The sequence below is a fragment of the Squalius cephalus genome, assembly GCF_949319135.1.
Source record: "Squalius cephalus genome assembly, chromosome: 2".
Classification (NCBI taxonomy): domain Eukaryota; kingdom Metazoa; phylum Chordata; class Actinopteri; order Cypriniformes; family Leuciscidae; genus Squalius; species Squalius cephalus.
In genome coordinates this window covers 49971138-49990388 of record NC_137123.1, presented here as the reverse complement: position 1 = coordinate 49990388, position 19251 = coordinate 49971138, and the positions used below count along the sequence as shown (strand labels likewise).

Genomic DNA, 19251 nt, shown 5'->3' with positions numbered 1-19251 from the left:
CTGGTGTGCTTGGGATCACTGTCTTGTTGCTTGACCCAATTTCAGCCAAGCTTTAGCTGTCGGACAGATGGGCTCACATTTGACTCTAGAATACTGTAGTACTGTAATCTTACTGTAGAATAATGTACTACAAATTGTTTGGAAATGGCTGTATAACCCTTCTCGGAATGATGGCAGCAACAATTGCTTCTCTAAGATCGTTGATGTCTTTCCTGCTTGGCATTGTGTTAACATACCTGACCTGAATGCTCCAGACCAGCCAAAACTTATGATCACACTTGGTGATGATTAGTTAATCAAATATATTTGATTAGCAGCGCTTGACTGCTACTACCCTCTTAATTCCTATGGGAGCAGTAAGGGTGTACTTAGTTTGTCACCCATGGCTTTTCCATTTTGGCCTCGTTTTTGTTAAATAAATAGTGAGACAGTGTAATATGTCATGTGTTGTTGTTCATCTGAGGTCGTATTTACATCATTTAAGATCTGCCAAGGACCAGATTTATTTTTTAATGTCCAGATACATAAACCCATAGAATTTAATAGGGTGTCCTTTCTTTTTCACATGACTAGCATATAAACATTGCATATACAGCTAAGAACAGGAAAATGAGGCTACAATTCACATATGCTCACCAAAATTGGACAATAGAAGACTGGAAAAAAGTTGCCTGGTCTGATGAGTCTCGATTTCTGCTGCAACGTTCAGATTATCTAGGGTCAGCATTTGGCTTAAACAACATGAAAGCATGGATCCATCCTGCCTTGTATCAATAGTTTAGGCTGGCTGGTGGTGTTAATGGTGTGAGGGGTGTTTTCTTGGCACACTTTGGGCCCCTAGCATTTGAGCATCGTTTAAACGCCACAGCCTACCTGAGTATTGTTGCTGACCATGTCCATCCCTTTATGACCACAGAATACCCATATTCTGATGACTACATCCAGCAGAATAACGCACCATTTCACAAAGCTCAAATCATCTCAAACTGGTTTCTTGAACATGACAATGACTTCACTACAGGCTATGCCAAACAGCTTCCACACCAGATCTCAATCCAAGAATAGAGGATCCTTTGGGATCCCAGCAAACACAGAATGTTGGCACAACGTACCCAACCTTCTAACAACGTTTTAACAACATAGCCAAAAGGTTGCTATACGTTGTGGGGTGAAGGTTGTTACAGCGTTGTCACAATGTTGACATTAAACCACCATTCAGGGCCCTTGTGCCTATCCCAGCAAACACAGAACGTTGGCACAACGTAGCCAACCTTCTAACAACGTTTTATCAACATGGCCAAAAGGTTGCTATAAATACATTGTGTGGTGAAGGTTGTTACAGCGTTGTCACAATGTTGTGCACGCAACGTGTCACAGCGTAAATGTGTTTGCTGGCATGTGGTGGAACAGGAGATTCACATCATGTATGTGAAGCCAACAAAGTTTAGCTTGGTATTAGTTCCTAATGATATACTTCACAATTCTTTATGTAAACAATACTTTTTTGCATGTTACCATAGCCTAAAAAGACTCACATATGAAATTTCAACATCATTCATAAATAATGACAGTGTGAATTAGGAGTTTATGACTGAATCAGGCACTTCAGTATGTAGTATATGACTGACTGACTGACTTCTGTGGAACATCAAGATATTTTTAGAAATGTGTTTTTGTGTAGGCTATGCAAGTCAGTGCCAAAACTGGTTGCCAACATTCTTCAAAATATCTTCTTGCGGAAGGCAGAAAGTCATACAGGTATGAAACTGCATGAGGGTGAGTAAATGGTGACAGAATTTTCATATTTGGTAAACTATCCCTTTCAAAATTCACACGCGCGCTACTCATACACTCTCCAGTACAGTGGGTGGCGCAATGAGTGTTCTTCTCATTCCCAGATATGAAGACGCGCCTGGGCAGCTGATGCGGTCTCCCCTGACCTGTCTTTATTATGTCTAACTCCATAGGCCAATGCCTCCCCTTACTATCATGGGCAGTTTTTGCATGTATTTTTGGATGGTAACAGAGGACAAACCCGGACTCTCTGAAAACGCATGAGATAGACGTGAAAAGTAAGTGTGTTTCAGTACTATGTGAGGCAACTGAGCTAGCAGCTAACAGAGTAGCATCTATCCTCCAACACAACTAACGTTAGCTTAATTTATTAATTGCACCATTTAAACAATCAGCTGCTATCAATTTGATCGCATCTGAATCGGTTTCCTTTTTTCCTGTTAGCACATAAAATGTGTGTTTATAGGACACCCAGTCAATCTTGACATAAAAGTCGTTCTTTGTCTTATTTTGCAGTAAGTTAACGTTACACGCGGATTTCTTGTGTTAACCTGACTTTATGTTTTAAAAGGATGTAAATTACATTTTTGCAACAGACTAGAGTTTTGACCTCAAATTATTTGCTCTTCTCTGATTTAGGCTAGTTTAACGGAAACTACTGATGATGGTCAACGATGAGCAGATAACTTTACCACTTACAGAATTTACCATGGTTACCAACCATAGTACAGTTATTGTTACTACCATAACGGTGTTGGCAACTACCAGTTTTAAAACGTCGAAATTATACAAGATAGCAGACAGATTCTGAAAGAGTCTTACGTTGATTGTTAATGTGATTAATAAGGTGGTCCCATTATAATGTATGATGGGTTTAATGTAGATTGATATTGTTCATTATTTGTTTACAAATAATAACCAAAAAGCACATGCAGTCAGGTTAGACAATCTCACTTAATTAGTAGTTGTGACAAAATTTGTTATATTTATATACAAAATTGTTAAATTAAGTGATTGCTTCATCTGCTTCAGACACTTTTACATAATCAAACATGTCTCATACACCATCATCCGCTTACCTTTTAAATTCATTTCAGAACTCGTTATCATTTACTATAGGACACTAATCCAGACTGTTATGGTTGTGGTTTTCTCTTCTCCTTTTTAGGAGAATAAGGAGTGTGGTTAGTTAAACTAAATAATGTTGCAGTAAACCATTGGTTGTTTGAGAAGGTTGTTTTGAGTCATTTACTATTTACTGTATGATGTGGTTTGATCAGATTTAGTGTGTTTTCTACCACAGGACAGGAAATGAGTTGGTGTTTGTTGCATGTATAAAATATAAGATTATTTGATTTATTGTCTAATGTTGGTTTTACTATATTGATTATAATTTAATTCTTTATTTAATATTATTTTGAAGTATGTGTTTCCTTGCGTATTAACAATTATCATTTTCATTTTATATTATCTGTAGAAATGTCTGTAGAAAACCAAAAATAAACCAATATGAATAAACCAAATCAAAAGGATTCCATGTTAATGTTTTTTCTTTTCTTTCTACTCACTCTTTGTGTTAGCACTTTAGTCCACAAACCCTTAAAAGTTTGATTCTGTAAGATGGATTACATCTACACAGAAAAATTGTAGTGTAGAAACAATTTTCACTCAGAAATTGCTAGTAATATTTCACAAATAATTAAAAAGTTTAGGGCTGTCAAATGATTAATCGCGATTAATCGCATCCAAAATAAAAGTTTGTTTACATAATATATGTGTGTGTATGGAGTATAATTATTTTCTATATATAAATACACACACATGCATATATATTTAAGAAAAATGTGCTATTTATATATAAAATATTTATATATAATATAAATTATATATAATATAAATAGCCTATATATACACAGTATATACATGCAAATATTTCTTAAATATATACATGCATGTGTGTATAGAAAATAATTATACACCGTACACACACATATATTATGTAAACAAACTTTTATTTTGGATGCGATTAATCGCGATTAATCATTTGACAGCCCTATTAAAAAGAAATGGCAAGTAACACATTGAATTAAACGTGAAGTTTTGACACAAAAATGCTAAAATAGCACTTTCTTGTGAAGCACTACTGTAGTCCTGTTTTATTTACAATTTCAAAAATGTACTGTATTAATGTAAAAATGTATTTACAGTGTAGTCTGTATTAGGCTTGCTGCGATAATCGGTGTTGCCGGTGTTAAACAGTGTTTAGCTGCACACTGATAATAACATCAGTTGCCCACTGCGGCAAATCATCATTTTGATATTTATACTGTAGTAATAAAAATCATTTAGCTCAGTTAGAGAACAGACACTACCATTAAAAACTGAACGTTGCCTGACAAGACAATGGCGGCAGTAAAATGTGCACAGGCATTCATAGGTGATTTAAAAGTAAGGTGGAAAAGAGGGAAAATCTCCCACTTCCTCCTCCCTCCCGGTGATACCGGTGTTACCAGTGTTGTCACACGTCAGTTAACCTGTGGGAAAATTTCCTCACCGTCACATCCCTAGTCTGTATTGTTTTAGCATTAAATAGTTCCTCATCTTAACGTTCCTCTTCCTTATCTATTCCTTATTTGTTTTCAGGTCATGGATTTCCCAGGGCACTTTGAGCAGATCTTCCAGCAGCTGAACTACCAGCGGCTGCATGGACAGCTGTGTGACTGTGTGATCATGGTAGGCAGCCGTCATTTCAAGGCCCACCGCGCCGTGCTTTCCGCCTGCAGTACGCATTTCAGAGCCCTGTTTACTGCTGCCGAGGGAGACGCCAGCACGAGGATGATCCACCTGGACTCCGAGGTGGTGACAGCTGAAGCATTTGCTGCTCTCATGGACATGATGTACACATCCACGCTGATGCTAGGAGAGAGTAACGTTATGGATGTCCTGTTGGCTGCTTCTCATCTGCATCTAAACGCTGTGGTGAAAGCCTGTAAACACTACCTTACGACTCGCACACTGCCCATGTCTCCTCCGGCAGACCGTGGTGGGCAGCATCACGCTGAGCAGCAACAAGCAGCAGCGGCTGCGAACTCGCATCTCCAGCGCTCATTTCTGCTGCAGCAGCTCGGTTTGAGCTTGGTCAGTTCTGCCCTGAGTGGGGCTGAAGATGGGGGAACAGGGACCGGGAGGAGAACGGGATCAGGGTGCGGTAGCGGGTTGGTGGATCAGCATGGTTCTTCTCACCCGACACGCCGTTTCCTAAAGCGCAAACAGCCCATGACCCTGACCGCTCCTGAGCGGGGGAGGCCGCGAATCTCCTCACAGGTGGGGGTATCGGAGGGCCGAGAGGGTGGAGAGGAGCTTCTGTCTCCAGATTCCCACAGTAAGATGGTGGATGAGGTCGTCGCTGGGATCATTCCTGGGGATGGGGGAGGTTTACTAGAGCAAGATGAGTACAGAAGGGGACTGAACCATGAAGACATGCAACTTCCCAGCCAGTCAGATGGAGGCAGGGGAGCAGGACCGGAAAAAACGTTGCTGCTGCCGCGTAAAGAGGAGTACCCTGATGCGAGCCATCACCATAGCGAGGGGATAAAGATAAAGAATGGAGGTGAGGAAGAAGAGGAGCAGCAGCACATGCAAGTCGTGGTGAAGAGTGAGCCGCTGAGTTCTCCCGAGGCTGTTGATGAGACTAGCGATGTTACCTCTCAGGCTGAAGGGAGTGACCAGGTAATTGCTTTTGATATTAAGCTTGTGGGACTGTAACATATTTTGTTACTGGATTTTAGGCACACATGATTTGTGGGTTTTTCCAAATTGTCCCAGCTAAGTTAGTATTTTGGTTCCTGAATTTCCCCATGAATCAAACTGCATGCCTTTTCATTTTAGAAAATTAATATTCATTGTAGATTTATAACCATTTTCAAAAAGGAAATGCTGTCACTTGTTTTGTTTTTCATATATTGTTCCTGAAAAATATATATATACAGGGTTCGTACGTTTTGAAAAAACCTGGAAAAGTTATGAAATTTGAAAAATGCAAATTCCAGGCCTGGAAAGGTTTTGGAAAAATAAAAAGACCCAGAAAGTTTTGGAAAAGTCATGGATTTTTTTTTTTTTTTAACACAGCATAATATGTGATTAATACAAAAACTGTTTAATAAAAAAAATATTTCGCGTTGTCTTAACGTCCTTATTTCGGGCGGCATAACGTTCAGTTCACTTCCGATTCACTTGTTGCGATGTTGCTGAGGCGAAGTCGGTGCTGACAGAAATTTAATTGAAATGGCAGGAAAGTGGCACGAGCATGCTAAAGTTTTGCAAGCACCGGTGGGTCGAGAATGTAGCGGAAAGAGCATTGCTGCTCTGGCCGCATGTGAAACGATACGCAGAATATTAGCCTACGTCTGTCTCCTGCACGCGAGAGGAGAGAAGAAAACGAGTAAATGTCAGTTCAATTGTGAGTTCATTCTATATTAGGAGTGTGTGCGATATTGTCTATGAACTATGATGATATTGTAATCATTGTTTTAACTATGTACGAGGCACTGCGAGTGCGAGCTGACATCGCGTTTGTCTCTCATGCTTGCTTTCACTGCGTGATGTGTCAGTGCAGTTATAGATGCCCCCAAATGAGTTTTTGTCTTATATTTATATCATATTATGTTGTTATATTAGAATATCACATGAGCAAGAGTGCCGTTTTCCTTTGCACAATTGCAAATGTGCTATTTATTTTATACAACAGTTAAATTAACAATAAAGTTAACATTGCGAGTTACTTTTTGGACACAATATTGTCAATTTTCACTTTATATCGCCGACGAGAATTTCATAAGTCGTAGTCCAACAGACATCGATTATTTATTTATTTATTTAATGAAATCCGCGTTTTGAACGAATCATTTTAACGATTCAATGAACAATCACTTGTTTTTCTGAATGAATCAGCCGTTTGAACGAATCGGTTGAATAAATGACTCCAATAACTCGCTTATTAAGACTTGCCGCCACCTACTGGTGGTTTTAGTTTCATGTTTAAAGTATCCTTTAATTAAAAAGTTAAAATTATAAATCATTTAAATATTGAATAGCTTTATTTATGCAATTGTAAATGAAGTATAAATATAGTAGGCTAATGCCAGTTTTGATGCCGCTTCTGTCTCACCTCTGCACTGCAAGGATGGATTTTAATTTAATGATTTAATTTGACATTAGTACTGTGTTATTCTAATATAATTTAATTTGAATGTTAGAATTTGACATAAAAGGTGATGCATACCTCTAAATACGTTTAGAAAAAATGTCCATATATAGGTGAAAATACCCCTGGAAATCAGTTTTCGGTGGCAAATTTTGCCCCTTAATAAAAATGTTAATTTCGGTCACTGCTGTGAACTGATCACTGCATAGAATATAAAAAATATGAATATCTTCGTGAGTCTGCTGTCAACAACAGGCCTAAACCGGCCAGGATACCAGTACAAAAACACAATCAGTAAAATATCATCTAATTATTATCAACAAAATTTTGAAAATATCGAGACATATTTTTGTCAATATTGCGCACCCCTAATGTACGGTATTAATTTTGAGGGTAAATTTTAACACAAATTTTTATTCTTATAATGTCGACTGACATTTTCAGGAATACATAGTCATGGAAATGTGCCGAAAAGTCATGGAAAAGTCATGGAAAAGTCATGGAAAAGTATTGGTTAAAATGTGTATGAACCCTGTATATACACTTCCATTCAAAAGTTTAAGGTCAGAAAGATTTTTTTCTTTTTGAAAGTTGAATACCTTTATTTAGTAAGCACACATTAAATTGATCAAAAGTCACAGTAAAGACAAAGTTCAAACAAAAAATAACCAGCACTACTGTTTTCAGCATTGATAATAAGAAACATTGTCACATTGAAGACTGAATCTGAAAATTCAGCTTTGCCAATGCCATCACAAAAATAAATTACATTTTAAAATGTATTAAAATAGAAAACAGTTAATAATAACAATATTTTACAATATAATTGTTTTAAAAATTATTGATTTTTCGTGAACAAAAGAAGCAAAATTAATCACTTGTTCCATTTTATTCCTGCTTCAAAATATATTATTGAAACAGTTATTGTTATTGACAGCTTATAGGCATTTAAGTAGATATGAGCTTCTATGCATATTGCCTACATACAAAAATAGTTGCCAGGGGGTGTTACTAAGATGGACTTTGTAAATATTTTGTAAGTACTAGGCTAGTACTTTGTGAATATTTAGTATTAGTAAGTAGTTAGTACTTGGTAAGAATGTGATGTTTCCTCAGGTGGAGCCAGTTGGAGAAAAGCTGGAGCTGAGTCCAGAGGGCAGTGAGCGCAGCTTCTCCGATCCCCAGCCCAGCTCTGAGCTACTGATTAAAGGAAACAAGGGATTAGGAGCAGGAGAAGACAGAGGAAGAAGAGAGGAGCTCACCTGCAGTGAAGCTCTGGAGTCCTCCTCTGGATTACATATCTCCAGTTTCCTCAGCACAAAGACCTTTGCTGGCAGATTGGCGTCATCTAACCATACCCATAGTGTTGACAATGTTCCCAACACTACAACCGGAGAGTTTCAAGCAGACCACGATTCTGCACGCTACTTCCTTCCTACTGATTCCATCAACACTGCATCTTCCTCTCTGCATCTTCCAGGCGAGGCTCAGGTCTGCTCTGACTTGCAGCCAGAGTCCCTCTTTCTGCGGCCACTGCATGATGGAATGGCATCATCCACTTCATTAACGGCGTCCCGTGGTGGATCTGTGGACCAGCTTGCGCTCGAGTTCCAGCGCAACATTTTGGGATTACAGACCTTCCCTCGTTCATCCAGGGGTGGCGCTGCAGGGTGCCACTCATACCGGCGCATCGCTCCCAAAGTTCCACCAGGAGGTGCTTTAACGCTTACGGATGGCCCTCAGCAACTTGACGTTGCTTCCTCGTCCTCTTCCTCCTCCTCAATGCTTCTTAATGGAGTAAACTTTGAGGGATCTGTCAATGTAGGTCAAAATGGTGGCAGCTCCAACTTGAACCCTCTACCCCAGTTGACAAGAGCCTCTGCAGATGTTCTGTCAAAGTGTAAAAAGGCGCTTTCCGAGCACAACGTGCTAGTGGTGGAAGGCGCCAGGAAGTATGCCTGCAAGATCTGCTGTAAGACGTTCCTCACTCTGACGGACTGCAAGAAACACATCAGAGTTCATACGGGAGAGCGCCCGTATGCCTGTCTGAAATGCGGCAAACGCTTTAGTCAGTCCAGTCACTTGTACAAGCACTCGAAAACAACCTGCTTACGATGGCAGAGCAGTGAAATGGCTAATGCCCTGCTCTAATTCATCACATTCACACGCACTCCAAAGACGCCATACAAGGATGACCGGCCACCAGTCAGTTTCTCTACTGTATGGGCAGACCTGTACACCATAATCTCACATCCACCATTATAGTAGCTTTAGTACCTTTTTTTTAAAAAAAAAGTGTTTTTCAACACTGTTGTATGTTCTTAGCATGCTTTCAATTAACATGCCATTGATGGTACAAATTAAATGGATAGCTCACCCCAAAATCTTGTTTCTGACCTGACTTTCTTTCTTCTGCAGAACACAGATTTTTTTTTTTAAAGGTAGTGTGTATGAGTTTTTCTTTTTGGTCCATACAATAAATGTCAGTATGGTGTAATGTTTTAATTTTAATGGACAAATACAGTTGAATCGTTCTTCAAAATCTCATCTTTTGTGTTCGGCAGAAGAAAGTAAGTCATACAGGTTTAGTTCATTTTTTGTGTGTACTATCCCTTTAGGTTTCACTGTGATATGTTTTTAAAAGAATGGTGATGGAGAGGTCTGCTTCAAGCATTGCAAGCAGATGTCAGACAGAACCTTAGTAGCTGAATCCTGGATCATGATGATCAAAAGCTTTTTGAGTTTCAGTCCCTCTATGGAAGTTAGTGTTGTATTGTCAGCTGTCTTGTTGAGGTATTTTTGCTTCAGTGTACCTTTAGGCCAGTGGTTCTCAACCAGGGAGCCGGGGCCCACTAGGTGAATTCGCAAACTTCCGGGGAACCCAAAGTCTTAAAATTATTTAAATTGAGTTACATTAACAATCTTGACTTAAATGTTAAAGATACTTAAAATAAACATTAAACTTCATCATATTTTTTACTTTATTTTATTACTTTAGAAGTACATATCAGCTTTAATAGGTGGCCTTGTTGAAAATTGGTAAAAAGATGAGAACCACTGCTTAAGCTCTGTTCCAAAACCAAGCGAGCTGCCTGGCAGTAAGGCAGTATCCTAACCGAAACGGAAGCTCACATCGGAACATAGGCAGTTGCTTTGTGCGGCACACATAATGCTTAACATTACGGAGCTCCTAAGGTAGAGATGAGCAGCTCCGGTCCTGGAGGGCCACTGCCTGGCAGAGTTTAGCTCTATCTCTTATCAAACAAACCTGCCTGTAATTTTCTAGTAATCCTGAAGACTTAGGTTAGATTTTTTGATTGGGATGAAGGAGCTAAACTCTGCAGGGAACTGGCCTTTCAGGTCCAGAGTTGCCCATCTCTACCTTAGGAGCTCCGCAATGTAATGCAATAAAGGACATGGTGACGGGAAAAAATTTGAGATAGGAGGGAAAAATATTTCTTTTTTAGCAACTTTCCATTTGCTTGCAAACTTACATTTCAATGCTTTTGTGTCCACTAACGCAAAGTTTCTCGGACAAACAGAAACCTTTTACAAGAGAATGCAGTTTTAGAGCTTAAGACTTTTTGCATGGGCTAACGCAAAAGCACTGAAATATAATTTCTCCTTCCATTTCAATTTCCCCATTAGGGGCTCTGTATAGCTTACAGTTGATTCCAATGGAGTTTGACGTCAAGTCCCTTTTAAGGAAAGCCATTTCATTCGGCGGCTATATTTGGCAGCTATCAGCTTATGGTATCCAAGACCAAGTTCTGTCTACTTGAATGGAGAAATCCTGGAACCTCAAAACTGCTTGACCCTCTCACATTTAAATAACATAATTCAAATCTCTTATGAGCTGTCCAAATTTTTTATCTTATGCTTAAATGGTGCTAAAAAAAAGTTTCAAAAAATTTCAGGTTGGTCCAACCAGTGCACATGTGCTGTCCTAAGCGTGTCTCAGGACACTGACTGTGGACTATGTCCACTGGAGCTTCTAACAGCAGTTGCAGTGATGCAATGACTTTACCAAATGCTGATTGGCTGGGACTTCTTCCATCATAGTGTTGCACTTTCTCACATTCATAGTAGAGTGCATCATCTTGGTTTGATGTTTAAATGTTGCTAAGTAGTATTTTTAAAATATTTTAATCAGTACTTTAAGGATATTTATAATCATGCACCATTTTGGATGCATTTTCTCCCTCAGTGAGCTTGATGCAATGCATTCTGGTATTGCCTTCGTTGTGTGGGATACATGCGATTCTGCTTTAGAATTTGGCCAAAATCACCAGCCTTCACACTGAGAAACTGCCTATAAAGCCTTATAATGTTGTCTAGGTTGTAAGCTTGCTAGATCTTGGAACACAGCTAATATGTAGCAAATGGTTTATGAGATGTGTAGCCTACCAGAAACACTACTGGTACACTTTTACTGTTAAAAGTTCAAATAAAATGCCTTCTATTATAAGGCAACAAGAAGTAGGCTGTAAGAAGTAAAGCTTTAAGAAGCTGAAACAAGTAAGGATGACCATAGGTGGAAATAAAGCAAAATTGATTGAGATCCTTGTTGCCCAGATCTCCCTAAACTAATAAACACCTAACTTATACTAACACCTTATGATTAAACACTATCTGGTGTTTTCTATGGACCACAGTCATTATGCGTAGAAACGTTTTGACTTATAGCACTGTGTATTTGTGCCTTTTTCTGTTGTATTTGGATGTTCTTATATTGATAAAGGCTGTGTATTGCATAGATGGACTTTCAGCCTGTTTTGCTTCTGGTAAAGCTTACATTGATGCCTCTGTGGCTCAAACTGCTATTAGTACTGAGAGAATAGTAGACTACAATGTTTATGGGTACACACTTTTCATATTCGCTCAAGCACATGCTTGGTGATTAAATTCATATTGAAGAATTTGAGCAAAATCAAGTGGTAGCTATTAGTCAAGGGTGTCACTTTAGAAAAGGATATTAAAGGGGTCATGAACTGGCATTTTTACATTTTTTTTTATATTGTTGTCTGAGGTCAACTTATGACGTTCGCTTGGTTTTTACATTCAAAAACATCAAAATGAATAAGTAATAGGCTATTTTCTAACCTGGTTTTGAGCCTAGCTCCTGAAACGCTCTTTTTTTTTTATGGGCGTGCCGCATTGAAGACTTGGAAGTAAACGCCCACTGCTATGATTGGATAACAATGAGTTACATGTAATGTGCGAATCGGTGGGCGGGGCTAAACAGGCAGTGTTGAAGTAGGCGTTGATCATCTTCTGCGGAGGCGGTGTTTGATACCACTGATCTATATAGAATGACATTATATAGATCAGTGTTTGATACCCTTTGACATCATAGTCTGTCATTCGCTGTGCCTGGTGTCAATAAAAGCTTTTATTGGACTAACAAGGAGGTTTTCAGTTCTGAAACTTACAGGATATTCTTATTGTATGATGACCTCTTATAAAAGCTCAAGCAAAATTTGATTTCTCAGTTCATCACCCCTTTAATACATTCAAGTGCCTCTTTTGACCTTCCAGTGCAGAAGAGAGAATGTTAGTGAAAGAAAATACAACTTTTATGTAAAAATTGCACCTTCAGTCTTTAAGGCTTTAATGTTTTATGGTTTGTGGAGTAAGTAATCATATAGAATTTTAAAAATGATCCGTAATTTGCTGTAAATGAAAATAGATGTTCAGTCATTGTATTAGTGGTTGTTTATGGGTACTGTTAGAGTTAATATTATATGATGGTCTTGTCTTAGTATTTTGTGCGGATTGTTGTCTTCTGTCATGTGTTTGATACTGTACTGAGAGGAGTCCTTAAATACTCAAACTAAGTATAACCGTTAAGATTTAAAAGCTGCTTTTATAAACACATTCCAACCTGTAAATAAGCTATCTTACTGTAGATTTTTTGCATTTTATTTATGCCATCTGTTATTTGACTATAGTGATGCCTTTGCTTTCATGGTAAATATTGCACCTATATGAAATCTTGTTTGATTGGATGAACTCAAAAGTTCTGAATATGGAAAATCATAACCTAACCCCTTATCGAAGACTGCACATTAATCTAAAACAAAATGGAGACGTTTAAGTCTATAAATTATTGTACTTTTTTTTTCGGATTATTGAAATTGTGTTTGTTTGTTTTTTACATGAAGGTTATAACGTGTGTTTATGAAACAGTTCTGTTACAACATTTCTAGTATAATCAACAAAATATACTTGGGATATCAGAAATTCAAAGCCTGTTTAAAGTAAACTCAGTTTACACATTAATCATCACAAAGCAGATGACCTTAAATGTATCCACATATCATGTGTTAACTGTTACATAAGTCATAGAGGACTGTTTCTTTAAATTAACTGAATCACAATGGAAGTAAAACAACTGCCTTGTGTTGTTTTTTCAGATCTAGAGATGCCAAAAGTGAAGGAATTTATGTGAGTTTGTGTAATGGCTATTAATCACAAGTTGTTAGAGCACTCCTTTTTTTTCTACTGTTTAAAAAAGAAAGAATTAAATAAATAAAATCATGAAGAATGCCAGACCTCTTTTTATTAATGTGTTTGTTTTTGTCCAGTTTGAAGAGGGAAGACTTAGAGTTCTAAACTTGCAACATATTCAAGGACCTAAAGACTTGCATGGACCTTCTGAGTTTGCTCTTTGTAGATCATTGATCTCAGACTGTGAACCTTGTCTGTGTACTCACAAACACTGGGCTTTTGATGTTAGAAAACAAACAAATTTAAAGGAATAGTTCACCCAAAATGACGTGTGTGTATGTACAGTATATACACACTCACCTAAAGGATTATTAGGAACACCTGTTCAATTTCTCATTAATGCAATTATCTAATCAACCAATCACATGGCAGTTGCTTCAATGCATTTAGGGGTGTGGTCCTGGTCAAGACAATCTCCTGAACTCCAAACTGAATGTCAGAATGGGAAAGAAAGGTGATTTAAGCAATTTTGAGCGTGGCATGGTTGTTGATGCCAGACGGGCCGGTCTGAGTATTTCACAATCTGCTCAGTTACTGGGATTTTCACGCACAACCATTTCTAGGGTTTACAAAGAATGGTGTGAAAAGGGAAAAACATCCAGTATGCGGCAGTCCTGTGGGCGAAAATGCCTTGTTGATGCTAGAGGTCAGAGGAGAATGGGCCGACTGATTCAAGCTGATAGAAGAGCAACTTTGACTGAAATAACCACTCGTTACAACTGAGGTATGCAGCAAAGCATTTGTGAAGCCGCAACACGCACAACCTTGAGGCGGATGGGATACAACAGCAGAAGACCCCACCGGGTACCACTCATCTCTACTACAAATAGGAAAAAGAGGCTACAATTTGCACAAGCTCACCAAAATTGGACAGTTGAAGACTGGAAAAATGTTGCCTGGTCTGATGAATCTCGATTTCTGTTGAGACATTCAGATGGGAGTCAGAATTTGGTGTAAACAGAATGAGAACATGGATCCATCATGCCTTGTTACCACTGTGCAGGCTGGTGGTGGTGGTGTAATGGTGTGGGGGATGTTTTCTTGGCACACTTTAGGCCCCTTAGTGCCAGTTGGGCATCGTTTAAATGCCACGGCCTACCTGAGCATTGTTTCTGACCATGTCCATCCCTTTATGACCACCATGTACCCATCCTCTGATGGCTACTTCCAGCAGGATAATGCACCATGTCACAAAGCTCGAATCATTTCAAATTGGTTTCTTGAACATGACAATGAGTTCACTGTACTAAAATGGCCCCCACAGTCACCAGATCTCAACCCAATAGAGCATCTTTGGGATGTGGTGGAACGGGAGCTTCGTGCCCTGGATGTGCATCCCACAAATCTCCATCATCATCCTATCAATATGGGCCAACATTTCTAAAGAATGCTTTCAGCACCTTGTTGAATCAATGCCATGTAGAATTAAGGCAGTTCTGAAGGTGAAAGGGGGTCAAACAGTATTAGTATGGTGTTCCTAATAATCCTTTAGGTGAGTGTATATATATATATATATATTAGGGCTGTCAAACGATTAATCGCGATTAATTGCATCCAAAATAAAAGTTTGTGTTTACATAATATATGTGTGTGTATGGAGTATAATTATTTTCTATATATAAATACACACACATGCATATATATTTAAGAAAAATGTGTTATTTATATATAAAATATTTATATATAATATAAATTATATATAATATAAATATATATACACAGTATATACATGCAAATATTTCTTAAATATATACATGCATGTGTGTGTATTTATATATAGAAAATAATTATACACCATACACACACATATATTATGTAAAAACAAACTTTTATTTTGGATGCGATTAATCGTTTGACAGCCCTAATATATATATATATTTATATATATATTGGTAAATATGTTTATATTTATTTTTATTTTTTTACATTTAACGCAATAGATCAACACTAACAGTCAATACAGTTAAACCTAGTTTTCAGCAAATCTCAAAATGAATATGCATTTATTTTTGTACTGTACCTCAAAGTTGTGATGCCAAAAATTCACTCAAGCATTTAAAATAATTACATTTATTTTATTTTTAATTCACTTAGACAAAATAATATAGAATATTAATATAGGCCATTTATCGGTTCTTGGCTTTAATATGAAAGTAATTAATTTTTCTTTTTTTGGAGCTGTGGTCACTGTGAACTCTTGTGTAGAAAAGAGCTATGTGAAGATTTTTCACAAATTCTCTTTTTCCGTGCCATGGAAAAACAACAGCATACAGGTTTGGAACAACAGGAAGGTGAGTAAATAAAGACAATTTTCATTTCGAAAAGAACTATTCCCTTAACTAGTTCTATGGCGTCTCATTCTACAGTTTAAGTTCTTTAGGCATGGGTTCTCCTCTGAGTCCGGCCAGCAGGTTATTGGCAGCAAGAGCAGACATGGAGTTTCGTGTCGTATAGGAAGCACTGGCAATGTGGGGAAGAATGACTGCAAATACAAACATAAACAGGATACTTTCAGAGAAGACCTGCATCAAATACTTCAATAAAATTCATACATGCATGCTTACCACAGTTTTTGAGTGTGAAAAGAGGATGGTGAGTGGGCAGCGGTTCAGGTGTGGTCACATCCAGGCCGGCTCCAGCAATCAGACCGGTGGACAAGGCTTCATACAGATCCTCCTGATTGACCACTCCCCCTCTTTACAATAACAACAATCAGAGTCATGCAGTCAAGGGCCTTGTTGACAATATGTTGCTGAGAGCCATGGGTGTTACTTTGAAGTGAATGCTTAAAAATTATATATAAACATGAATTTTGATGCTTTTTTTTTTTAGGTTAGTATTCCAAAATTGGCAGTGATGTATGTCTTCATACAGGGTGCATTAAAGGCACACTATGCTGTTTCCGTTTTTCTCAAACAGCGACCCCTAGAGTCGCTGTGGAGTACTTGTATTTAACGTTACTGTCGTAAATACCACTCACGCAGAGCCGTCTCTGCACTCTTCCGACCGCGCTTTCTTCGTTTTCTTCGTCATCTCTGCCATGATTCTCGCGAGATTAGGCGGGGCGCCACCTATCAAACTTGCATTGCTGGTTTTGCCAGCGGCACTTCCGAGTCTTAATGAACGGATCGTTCATGAATGACCCATCACTAGAAAGGATGTATTAGGATTACCTGCTTGTGTTGATGAAGATGGCGTTTTTCTTCATCTTGGAGAAGAGATTCCAATTGCAAATCCCATGAGTCTCTGGAGTCAGAGCACAGCATATGGCCAGGAAATCAGACTCCTTGGCCAGCTCATCTAAAGAGACTGATCACACACACATACAGTTCATTTGTTTGCTACCTAGTAACCTAAACTCTCATGAAGGTTCTGTGAAGGTTCTGAGATCATCCCACCATATTCTGCCTCTATCATATTTGCGAGCTCAGGTCTTGGCTCCACATCTGTGTAGATGAACTTCTTCACCTTAAACGGCTTCAGACGCTCGGCGATAGCCACACCTATACACACATATACACACCACACAACCTCAATTTAACCAACACCCTCAACTAATAAATGAAAATAATTGAATATAGTCATAAGGCCACCCTATTCCTTACCAATCCTCCCAAGTCCCAATATGCCAACTGTGCTGTTTGCTAGTTCATGACCGCACAGCCATAAAGTTCTCCAAGTTCCCCAGCCGCCCCTAAACGCAAGTATAAATCAATATGGATCAGTGCATGATTGGCAAGCAAATGTGTGAGTGCTGTTAGTTTTAGTACGTTTTAGCCTCATGTGTGGCCTCAATGAGTCTTCTGGATGTAGCGAGTAACAGGGCAACAGTCAGTTCAGCCACAGCGTCAGTCAGTACCTCAGGAGTATATCCCACACGGATTCCCCTGGAAACACACAAGCCCACGTAAACATGCTAATGCTCGCTTCAAGAAATTCATCTCTAAATTTGACCTGCACAACTGACCTTTTCTTGAGTTCATCCAGAGAAAGATGATCAAAGCCCACTGACATGGTGCTGAGGACTTTTAGATTCGGGCCTGCATTATTGAGACACACACGTCACTGAATTTGTCTGCTTTTGTCTCAACCTAATGATCATGCATTGCAAGCTAACCTGCAGCGTCCAATAGCTGTGCGTCAATCTTCTCTGTGAGTACACACAGTATTCCGTCGCAACCTTTGACCTTGTTCAGCAGCTCCACTCGGGGCACAGGGTCATCAGAGTCCCACATCTCAAACTGCACTCTATATTGTGTGGGTAGAAGGTTATGATCAGTGAGAAAGTAAGAAGAGAGCAGTTCAATGATTTGCATATTTGGCTCGATTAAATCTCCATAAATCGATCAAAACAGGAAACAAAATTCTCAAATCAAAGTTAAACAGACTGAAATGACAGATCGTCAAAAGACACTGTTTTTGTTTTCTTGACTCTTGATTTTTGATTTCTTGATTTCTTGATTTATCGTTTTAAAATCTGTATAGAAATGAGACCCAGATGACTAATGTTCAGAATGAGAATGCTCAGTCGGTCAAAAAAAGTTTTTCATTAACTTTTTCTCCCTCGGTTATCTTCAGCTGAGCAGAGGTTCCAGTTGGCACATGTTGAACAAGCCTTTGGTTTGGAAAATATGTACCCATTACTGCTTTAGTAGGCTAAACTTGGCTGTGTCCAAATATAGGCCTGCTATAATGAATGAAATGAATAGGGTATAACTTTTTATTCAAGATGATCACTAGTTTTTCAGTAACTCCAAATACGTGAATGGGTGTAAAAAAGCACCTTCATGTTGGGGCCAAAGATACTCTCAAAAAGGCCACTCAAAAACACTTAAGTTGAGATTTCGTGGGCAAAAATGTCCATTTTCTATGGTTAATAGGTTAGCGATATAAGAAACACAGCTCACACAAAAGTCACTATCAAAACAAGTCGATTTCTGTTGGACCAACTTGAAACAGAGCGGTCCTTGTGAAGAGAATTCGATTTCAACCAGGAAAAACAATGTTAAAGTGTAACCCGCACCCGCACTTTTATTTTTTGCTATAGCTATTGGTAACACCTTACAATAAGGTCTAATTTGATATTTGTCAGTGCATGAAGTAACATAACAGCAATGAGCAATTCATACCATATTAACCTTTGTGAATGTTAATTAAAAGTTCAAATAGGTTCAAACTGATCTAAATTGAAATGTATTAGTAAATGTTGAATCTAACATTAACTAAGATTAATAAATGCTGTATAAGTATACTTTAGGCTATTGTTTATTGTTAGCTTATGTTCACTAATGTAGTTAACTAAATGAAACCTGACGTGTTGTGTTAGGCTATCCATTTTAATCAGTCAAAAATCCATGTTTGACGTTGTTTTGCTCAATCAATAGGCGATTTCAAATGTTGTATTATTTATCAACTTTGGGGCCAGATTTTACGCAAACGATAACAGTGGAGTTAAAAACAGATTTTATAGGCCTATATGTGGTGACTGACTGCTTCAACCTACTGTCCGGATTTGCGGAGAATGTCCAGTCCGTCCGGCGGCACCTTGCGCGTCACATAAACTTTGGGTAACGTGGACATCGCGCGATGAAATCCGGTGACGGTACACGGGGCGATCTTCCGCAGTCTCCCGAGCGCTGTTCTACTGCACCACATTACGAACAATGGCAATCAATGCAGAGATCTTTGGTAAAGGATGACAGAGGCTGGAAGCGGCAGCAAGTGCAGTGTGTGGACAGTTTAGG

General features: G+C 38.6%; 2 protein-coding genes across 3 annotated transcripts; one reads left to right on the top strand and one right to left on the bottom strand.

Moving 5' to 3' along the window:
* The first annotated feature begins 1866 nt into the window (after nt 1–1866).
* Nucleotides 1867–14938, top strand: zbtb5 (zinc finger and BTB domain containing 5). 2 transcript variants are annotated; one of them, XM_079853054.1, is made up of 3 exons: nt 1867–2098; nt 4438–5523; nt 8114–14938. In XM_079853054.1, the coding sequence occupies exons 2-3, from the start codon at nt 4441–4443 to the stop codon at nt 9146–9148; spliced, it is 2118 nt and encodes a 705-aa protein (XP_079709180.1). In that variant the 5' UTR covers nt 1867–2098; nt 4438–4440; the 3' UTR covers nt 9149–14938. The 2 variants fall into 2 exon arrangements, with proteins under 2 accessions (XP_079709180.1, XP_079709179.1); XM_079853053.1 differs by having other exon boundaries at nt 1869–2072.
* A 493-nt stretch (nt 14939–15431) lies between these two features.
* Nucleotides 15432–19184, bottom strand: grhprb (glyoxylate reductase/hydroxypyruvate reductase b). Its single transcript, XM_079847665.1, has 9 exons — nt 19011–19184; nt 17625–17755; nt 17475–17547; nt 17278–17394; nt 17113–17201; nt 16906–17010; nt 16681–16816; nt 16072–16202; nt 15432–15989 (listed from the first exon to the last, which is right to left on the bottom strand). The coding sequence occupies exons 1-9, from the start codon at nt 19160–19162 to the stop codon at nt 15868–15870; spliced, it is 1056 nt and encodes a 351-aa protein (XP_079703791.1). The 5' UTR covers nt 19163–19184; the 3' UTR covers nt 15432–15867.
* Between the last annotated feature and the right edge of the window lie 67 nt (nt 19185–19251).